We start from the raw sequence: 9,777 nt of genomic DNA on the forward strand, positions 1-9,777 counted from the left end.
CTGTGTGTGTTTTGCTCCCTTTTTGCTAGTTACGGTATTCCCACTGCAGTTGAAGAAGAGGGGGTCGGGCTCTTCGTCTCCCTGCCCACCCCTTTCCCCACAGAAGCAGCCTTCCGCTTTCCTTTCACTTGGCTGAATCAGACAAAATAATAAATATATATTGCTTTTATTGCTACCCAAACCTTGTAGGCATATTAGCCAACCTTCTGACTTCAGCATGATGTAAAAATTGGGGCTTGGCTTTTGCTGCCCAACTCCCCATGGGACTCTGAGTCTCCGAAGTCCATGACGCAATGCAATCATAACTCTGCTATATGCGTGTGCCCAGGGCAGGATTTAGGTTTGATGAGCCCTTAAGCTACTAAAGGTAATGGGGCCCTTTATATGTCCAGCTGTCCTTTGTCAACAACAAATTGTTGCTGTTTTTTGTGTTGAATATATGCTATATGGTAATTTATGGACCTAATAGGTATCTAAAGCCATTTGCACATAACAAAATATGTATTTTATGATAATATTTGTTAAACTGAAATACAATTAAGAAGTGATATTTTAGGGAGCAGGCTAGCAGGCGGGGCCCATTACTGACATCATAGGAGCTACACAACACAAAGCACTGTTGCTGTATGTAGGTTTTATTTTATTTGTTTTTTATCTTATATTTTGGAAATGTACATCCAGGTTTTTTTTTCCCTTTGAAATTTTTGGGGCCCCCCAAATGTTTTGAAGAATACATGGATAAACACTGTTCAAAAAGGGGTTGTTACGGAAATTAGGGGGGGGGGGTCACCCAAGCAAAGTCTCCTCCAGAGCAAACTCATTGGGGTATGGAGTGATGCCCTTAAGGGACCCCATCTCTCTGCCATGATCCAGTAGGCGAGAGACCACGTGCACAGGGAAATGCCTCAGCAGGTAATCTCTGGGTGCTTCAGGAAGCCACTGGGCTAATATCCCTCAGCTGGAATACCCAGATAAGTGCTCAAGGTATCCTTGCCAATACTTAACACCAATTCACATTGGCCCAGGGCTATCTCCCTGATATTGCTCTGTTTCCCCCATATGTTAATCTTGCTTTTCCTATATGTTAATCATGTATAATCCTTCCCTTTCGTGATGTAGTGATGATGTTTCCAAACTGTATTCTGGGATATGATAGGAGTTTTAAAAAGTTCTTGTAACGCTGCTCTGGGTGTGCAGTTTTGACTGTAACCTATTGCGCAATAAACCCTGTCTTGTCCTTGCTCCAGTGGCTGGACTTCTTTTATTTAACTCCGCAGAAACCAGTGAGCTTACCCCCAAGGGGCCAGGTGGCTGGGCAGTCCCACACCTGGGATTTTCCGTTACAGGGTAAAGTGGGAAACATTAATAAAGCACGTTATAAAGAGATTAAATCAAAAACCTAATGATTGCAACGATAGCATTGAATATAATACATGAGGAAGTCAAGGAGTCGTGGAGTGTAGTGATGGGAGATGGGATGGGAAGGATCTTTTTCTGTGGTTTATTTTTGTGTGTTTCGGCATTGTGTTTTTTTTTCCTTTATAAAAAAATCAATAAAAATGTCAAAATAATTTTTTGGGGGCCCCCCAAGAGACTGGCGCCCTAAGCTATAGGTTGTTTAGCGTACACGGCAATCCGGCACGGCGTGTGCCCATATGCGCTTGCAAACCTACTTCCAAAGCCACCAGGAAGCCAGCAACGGCGAGCGATGGCATTGCATTTGCAATTCTTTTGCAAATCCAGGGCTCTTTCCGCAGGATGTGACATCAGGCGCCGGCCTCTTCCTCCCTGTTTCCCTGCCCGGCTGCGGGCGCATCTTCTCCGCGGTGAGCTGCGCGCGGGATTCCCACCCATGGCCGGTGCGCGCGTGCTGGGTGAGAGCGGGGGCGGCGGGGGCGCCGCCGCCGCCGCCGCGGCCCCCATGGACTACTCGGTGCACGAGGCTTGGAACGAGGCCACCAACGTCTACCTGCTGGCGGTGCTGGCCAGCCTGGCTCTGCTGGTCTACGCGCGCAGGTGGGCTTCCCCCATCTCTCTCTCTGTGCCTATATAGATCGGCATCACTGCAGCTGCTGCATAGACGCCCGCTGCGCACTGTTGGGAATCCCCCACCCCCTTTAGCGTGGCGGCGCCCGCCCTTCGGAACTCCCTGCCACTTGAGATCCAGCAGGGCGCCTGCAGAGACGCCCGCTGCGCATGGTTGGGGAACCTCCAGCTCCTTTAGCGTGGCGGCGCCAGCCCGTCGGAACTCCCTGCCACTTGAGATCCAGCAGGGCGCCCTGCAGAGACGCCCGCTGCGCATGGCTGGGGAACCTCCAACTCCTTTAGCGTGGCGGCGCCAGCCCGTCGGAACTCCCTGCCACTTGAGATCCAGCAGGGCGCCCTGCAGAGACGCCCGCTGCGCATGGTTGGGGAACCTCCAGCTCCTTTAGCGTGGCGGCGCCTGCCCTTCGGAACTCCCCGCCACTCGAGATCCCCGCCACTGCCGAAAGGAAGCCCCCCCACCCTGCCCAGGCGCTTGGGAAGTCGAGGTGGTGCGAATCTGCTTTAGTGTTTCATTTTTTTTTGCTTTGCATGTTTTCGGGGTAGGGGTGTGGATTTTTCTCCATCTTATTGTTTTGAGTCATTTTGTGAGGGTTTTTTTTTTCTTTTAACAATCAAGCGTTGGAAACATTTTATGGAACAGGTAAATAATATATAAAAAGGCAGTTGTGACCATGGCGTGGAGTGCATGGAAGGATGGGGTGGAGCAATCAGGAAGTGCGACGTTCAGAGGGGGGGTCAGCCTCTGTGGTCTTACATAGTCTCTGAAGTGGATAGTGGTGGTATCCTGCAGTGTTTAGACTTGCCGCCTAAAGGAACAGGTTAATTCTTGTGCTATGGTCGTCTAATAAATATTGCAAGCAAGAACAAATTTCATGGTTCTGCAGATTGCTCCCCCATCTCAATTCATGGGTGTCTAATCTTGCCACTTGCAACTGGAGGAGACATGGTATGACACTTTATTATTTGTTACTTTATTGTTTACATGTTACTTGTCCTCTTGGATTTCAGAAATAAAAGGAAGATCATGAGGATTTTTACGCTACCTCCTGCTGTAGAAGTACCACCTGAGCCAAACTTTTATGATAGCGTGAAAAAAATTCGTCTACGGCAGCAGCTAGAGATGTACTCTATCGGTAGGTATACTCTTATCGGGAGGCTCCCAGTACGTTTCTGAGCACAATTCAAAGCATTGAATTAAAGCCGTAAAAAGGCCTTGGTTCATTATACCTGAAGGAGCGTCTCCACCCCCATCATATAGCCCGGGCACTGAGATCCAGCTCTGAAGGCCTTCTGGCAGTTCCCTTTAAAAATGTGTTGGGGGGGGGGTGTTACTGGGTTATTTTTGTATTTTGTGGTTTTATATTCTGATTTTATTCTGTGAGCCGCCCTGACACCTGGCATATAAATTCAATAAATAATAATAATAAATAACAATAATAATAAAGGTTACAGGGAACCAAGCAGAGGGCCTTCTTGATTGTGGCCCTGTATTGGGAATTTTTTTTATGTTTGAAGTTTTATTATGTTTTTATATTTTGCTGGAAGCAACCCAGAGTGGCTGGGGAAACCCAGACAAGGTGTTGTTGTTGTTGTTGTTTTGTTGTATATTTAAAGATACAGAGCTTCTATTCTTTATTGCAATTCATAACTGAATACATGTCAGAAGGAGACTCAAAATAGAACTAAACGTTCAGGATATTTCAAAACTCATAATAGAAAGATGTTTCAAAAGTTTCCAAGCTTACGAGAGTACAGCTCTCTTCTTGCATGTTATACAGAGAGGTGCAAGAGGAAAGTCAAAACTATAGTATTGTGGAATGTCAGTATACAGAATGCAGCATAGCTTGTGAAAAAGGTAAAGGTAAAGGGACCCCTGACCATCAGGTCCAGTCGTGTCCGACTCTGGGGTTGCAGCGCTCATCTCGCTCTATAGGCCAAGGGAGCCGGCGTTTGTCTGCAGACAGCTTCCAGGTCATGTGGCCAGCATGACAAAGCCGCTTTCTGGCGAACCAGAGCAGTGCACGGAAACGCCGTTTACCTTCCCGCCAGAGCGGTACCTATTTATCTACTTGCACTTTGACGTGCTTTCGAACTGCTAGGTGGGCAGGAGCTGGGACCGAACAACGGGAGCTCACCCCGTCGCAGGGATTCGAACCGCCGACCTTCTGATCAGCAAGCCCTAGACTCTGTGGTTTAACCCACTGGTGAATCTTGTCACATTACTGCCTAGATGGGCAGTAGGCTTTTATGACCATGTGGTCATAAGAGGGCACACAACTGTTCATATGTTTCTCCTCCTATTTACTGTTAATGAGAGGGGAGTAGGGTTGATTTTTAGTTATGATGTCCTGGTAAATGGATCAAAACAAAATAAAAAATAAAAAATTCCTTCCAGTAGCAACTAAGTTTGTTCTTGGTATGAGCTTTCATGCACAATTCTTCAGATACCAAGAACAAATTTAGTTGGTCTCTAAGGTGCTACTGGAAGGATTTTTTTTATTTTTTATGTTGTTTTGACTATGGCAGACCAACACCTACCTGTAACTGGTAGATCAGAAACAAGTAGGTGTACAAGTGGGACCTGCAAGTAAATGTGTTGCATGGTGCTTGTCAGGGTGTCAGCCAGCCATGCTTTTTTCTAGGATAATTCCTCCATGGTATTTCCACGTTCCCAGCCACCCCCACCCCTGCCCTAACAGATGCTCAGTGTTCTGTAGTAGCTTCATTGGGCTTTTGCGAGAAAAAACCTTTTTTGGGGGTACTTCTGCAGACCCCAAGACTGCTTGATACCTCTCTGTTTTGGTGTTGCTTTGGTTTGATGTTAGTATATAGGATGACAGTATTTATCCTTTGAAATCATGGTCCAGGTACTTTCCAAAGGAGGTTCTCCATTCAACATAATGGAAACAAAAGGAATACCTGCTAGACTGATGTGCACAAAGATTTGCTCAAAACCAAACACAGAATACAAAACAAGAAGTTGCCAGTGTCCAGGTTTCCCTGTGATAGAGAGCAACATATGTTTTTTTGGGGGGGTGGTGGTGGTGGTGACTCTTGGCCTTTTTGTCAAGCTTCCCATTTTTTATTCCAGGGATGTAAAACCAGTTTGCAGAATCTAGGTTGCAGAATTACAATGGGTTTCTTGTTTGCGAGTGATTTTTCTTACTGGCAGTGTCCATTACATATCCCAATTTTCCTTCCAAGTGAACCCTCTGAAGCAAACCTTATTCCATGTATAACTTTAGTATCAAACTTTGTTAGTGGGTTTGGGGTGTGATTTTGCAACTTCTTACTGCCTGCCATTGTTGGACATGTGCTTACATCTATTGCTTCTATGACTTTAAATCGCTAAATGATGTGCCAGTGTTGTTGTTGTTGAGTTGTTCAGTTGTGTCCAACTCTTTGTGACCCCATGGACCAGAGCACGCCAGGCACGCCTGTCTTTCACTGCCTCCCGCAGTTTGGTCAGGCTCACGTTGGTAGCCTCGAGAACACCGTCCAACCATCTCGTCCTCTGTCGTCCCCTTCTCCTTGTGCCCTCCATCTTTCCCAACATCAGGGTCTTTTCTAGGGAGTCTTCTCTTCTCATGAGGTGGCCAAAGTACTGGAGCCTCAGCTTCAGGATCTGTCCTTCCAGTGAGCACTCAGGGCTGATTTCTTTAAGGATGGATAAGTTTGATCTTTTTGCAGTCCATGGGACTCTCAAGAGTCTCCTCCAGCACCATAATTCAAAAGCACCAATTCTTCGGCGATCAGCCTTCTTTATGGTCCAGCTCTCACTACAATTACTATTAAATGTGGACATTTTGCACTCGTGACAGAAGGCAATTTTTTATCTTAAAATGTGTGCATTGGAATTTGCTGAATGTGTATTGTGCTGAATTAGTTTGTTAGCTAACAGATAAACAAAGGGTTTGAAGTAACTACATGTTGTTGCTGGGTTTTTTTGGGGGGGGGGGTGGGACAGAATCTTACAATAGGAATTTAACAATTCCCTGTATGTTTACTTGGAAGCAAGTCCCACTGTGTTCAGTAGGGCTTAGTTTCTAGTAATATGTTTAGGATTGCAGTCTAATATATCTAAATGTGTTTATTTTTCTAGCAAGGAAATACGATCACCAGCAGCAACCGCAGAAGCAGACTGATAGTGTACAGCTATTGGTGGAATGAAGTCTTGAAGCTCTGAAGCTGAGAGGATGACGGAAAGTTTGGGATGTAGTCATTTTCAATGCGACTTGAATAGTATATCGATTTGTATTTGGAATTCTTGCCTTGAGCTGACGTATGTAAATGTACGAGCTTTTTTTGAAATCGGGAAAATTAACCTGGCTGATACATATTGGTCCTGTTCTCCAGTTTGCATCACAAACGATTTCCAGTAAAAGTAGGAATTGATAAAGTTAAAGCAGGACTGCTGGGACGTTCAATGTGGGTATCACAGCTATTCCCATTCAAAAGGGATGAGAAAGGCACATGACATTTGATGTGCCTCAGTGCAGTTAATAAAGTAGTTGGTGCTGGCAGAGAACAGAATATATACTGAGAGGCTCACAATAAATACCAAATGTCCTGTTTGGGTTATATAGAATATAGATGAAGAGATAAAAATATTAGAATGTACAAATTTTCCTTTTTGACCTGGTAAACAGCGGTGGATAAAATAATAAGTAGTTAAGGAAGTCACTTAATTTCAGGTGGAGGCTCCACAGGGCATGAATATTTTTTTTAATCTGTTTTAATTGTCTTCCTGGTGTTTTCTTTAATCTTGTTAAGTTCCATTGTTGCAGCTGCTGTTGTTTCTAAGCCAGGATACTTCCGGTTTAAATTACTTAGGACCATTGAACTCAATGGAATTAAGCTGTTTGAAGTTTAGGCAGTTGTCCCTGGGTAGTCTGTGGTCCTAATTAGAACTAAAATAAACTTAAAATGTTTTTGGAGAAATGCCCATTTGACTAAGTCAGTAGCAAAGCTGCAATTCTTTATGGGGTGAGCACATTTTCTTATTGGGTTGTTAAATGGCACTTTAATATGGAGCACAAGGTAATAAAAACTGTTCTTAGCGATTACAGCTAGAACTGCTTGGAATACAGATCCACCTTTAATGGTCAGTTATAAATGTATTTGCAAATATGTCAGACAAAACTGATTGTGGTGGAATTATGGAGTGATTAGGTGATGCAAATAATTTATACGTAGGTGTTCATAAATATTTGAAGAAATGTGAAAAAATGGTTCTAGGCACGTTTGAAAACACAAACATGTGATGAATTAAACAATGAATTGCATCGCTGAGTAGGTCGTGACTTTCCAATTATGGTTGAAAATAAAAAGAGCAGATTAACAAATTTCTGTCTTGTGTTAAATAGCCATTTCCAACACTTGTCAAAAAAATTTTTGTTTATGCCCTGCGTCTCCTGAACTGCTGCCCTGTGCATAAAAAAAAAACTTCTAGGGAAGTAATGTGCTCAAGTATCTGATCACAGCCAAAGTTTCTTATTCTCCCTTCCACCTCCAATAGCATTTCTGGTGTGGAAGTTAATGCTTTGGCTGTAGTGAGACAACTGTTCAAAGAGTTTCCTATTTGGACTGCAGATGGAGTTCAGTAGTCCATCCTTCTATACTTGGAATTTGGTCTCTACTATATCACCATGACGCCACTTTGTGATTCTTTGCAGATTTCCTACATTTGCTGAACAAGTGGGGCTGAGCTTTCTGTTTAGACAAGTGTAATCAATCAAATGAGCAGTTTAAGGGCTGATGTTCACATCATGTTGGGGCAGCTTTTTGTAGATATAAAAGTTATCCCCAGATCTGCATTTCTGGGTGCTATATCGTGGGAGCTTGGAGCTTGCCAGTCTTGGCTGTAGCAACTTCAGTGATTGTGTAGTAACAACAAAAAGGAAAGTGAATCAAGTGAATTTCTTATGCTGTATATGTATGAGGAACTCAAGTACATCCTAGTGCAGGCATAGGCAAACTTGGCCCTCCAGATGTTTTGGGACTACAACTCCCATCATCCCCGACCACTGGTCCTGTTAGCTAGGGATGATGGGAGTTGTAGTCCCAAAACACCTGGAGTTGTAGTCCCAAAACATATGGAGGGCCGAGTTTGCCTATGCCTGTCCTAGTGTATCACTTGTGAATATACAACTACATAGTATTATTGTAATATAATGTATCACTTCCGTTGGACTGTCTGGTACTATTGTGCCCTGGGTAGCAGCTGTACACTTGCCCTTGCAAATTGCTCCCATACTTTCAGTGTATAAAATGTTTTTGTATTTTATTTTTAACAGTAAAATGCATTTAAAGTTGGGTCTGTGTGAAGCTTATTTTTCCTGAGCTAACAGCATTTTTATGGGTAACATGCATGTAAGTTTTAAAAATTATTTCTTACAAGGATGCACATTATTTTATTAGCTGGCACATTAAGAATTATTTATCAGGCCTAATCTCTTGTGAAATCTGTACTTTGTAAAAGTTTCTCAACTCTCTTTTTTGGCAGTGATACGGGTTTTCGGGGGGGGGGATTCCTATGCAAATGAGGGCTATTTGCACCAGAAAATTACTTTAGTAAACAAAGCTGCTTCTTCTTCTTCTTCTTCTTCTTCTTCTTCTTCTTCTCCTCTATCAAGCTTGCCTAGTACTGTACAGTATTTGCAACCAAATTTATATAACACTTTAAAATGCATAGGTGAGAAATTAAAAGCAAACAGGAGGCAATCCTGCATGCACATGCAGCAACAAGGGAGCATCATGGCTGTGCTGCCTTACCTTGGGCGGCTTTTCTCAGGTGGCCCTCAACCAATTCCTCTGAAAGCAAAATAGGGCTACCAGCTCACCACAGAGATGGTGCTCCTTCCTGAGGGGAACCTTCCCAACTCTGCCACAAGCTGCCCCTTCGGAGGAGGCAGCAGCAGCCCAAGTTTGCTTCCTAAGGAACCAGCATGGGACCACCTGTTGAGCATTGGCAGTACATCACTTGGCGAACTAATGCCAGTGTACTGGAAGAAGCAAAGATCACCAGCGTTGAAGCAATGATTCTTCAACATCAGCTTTGTTGGACTGGTCATGTTGTGCAGATGCCTGATTATCGTCTTCCAAAGCAACTACAGTGGTACCTCTGGTTACGAACTTAATTCGTTCCGGAGGTCTGTTCTTAACCTGAAACTGTTCTAAACCTGAGGTACCACTTTAGCTAATGGGGCCTCCTGCTGCCGGTGCGCCGTTGGTGCACAATTTCTCTTCTCATCCTGAGGTAAAGTTCTTAACCTGAGGTACTACTTCTGGGTTAGCGGAGTCTGTAACCCGAAGTGTTTGTAACCCGAGGTCCCACTGTACTCTTCCGAATTTAAAAATGGAAAGCGTAATGCTGGTGGTCAACAAAAGAGGTTTAAAGACTCTCTAAGGCAAATTTTTAAAAACGTAGTATAAACACCAACAATTGGGAAACGCTGGCCTGCGAGTGCTCCAACGGGAGAACTGCCTTTATCAAAAGTGCTGTGGGCTTTGAAGACACTCGAACTCAGGACGCAAGGGAGAAAGGTGCTAAGAGGAAGGCACACTTGGCAAATTCACACCGTGATCAACTCCTGCCCAGAAACCTATGTCCGCACTGTGGAAGGACGTGTGGATCCAGAATTGGCCTCCAGTGTCACTTACGGACTCACTGTGAAAACCGTGTCTACAGAAGATAATCATACTCGGCAACGAGGTACCACCAAAGAAGAA

The 9,777-nt window shown here is 44.2% G+C and overlaps 1 protein-coding gene across 1 annotated transcript; it reads left to right on the top strand.

Annotated features, from left to right (window-relative positions):
• Nucleotides 1–1,837: 1,837 nt before the first annotated feature.
• SMIM19 (small integral membrane protein 19) lies at nt 1,838–6,716 on the top strand. Its single transcript, XM_033170168.1, has 3 exons — nt 1,838–2,016; nt 3,055–3,179; nt 6,149–6,716. The coding sequence occupies exons 1-3, from the start codon at nt 1,853–1,855 to the stop codon at nt 6,214–6,216; spliced, it is 357 nt and encodes a 118-aa protein (XP_033026059.1). The 5' UTR covers nt 1,838–1,852; the 3' UTR covers nt 6,217–6,716.
• Nucleotides 6,717–9,777: the final 3,061 nt, after the last annotated feature.

Source organism: Lacerta agilis, chromosome 14, assembly GCF_009819535.1.
Source record: "Lacerta agilis isolate rLacAgi1 chromosome 14, rLacAgi1.pri, whole genome shotgun sequence".
NCBI lineage: Eukaryota > Metazoa > Chordata > Lepidosauria > Squamata > Lacertidae > Lacerta > Lacerta agilis.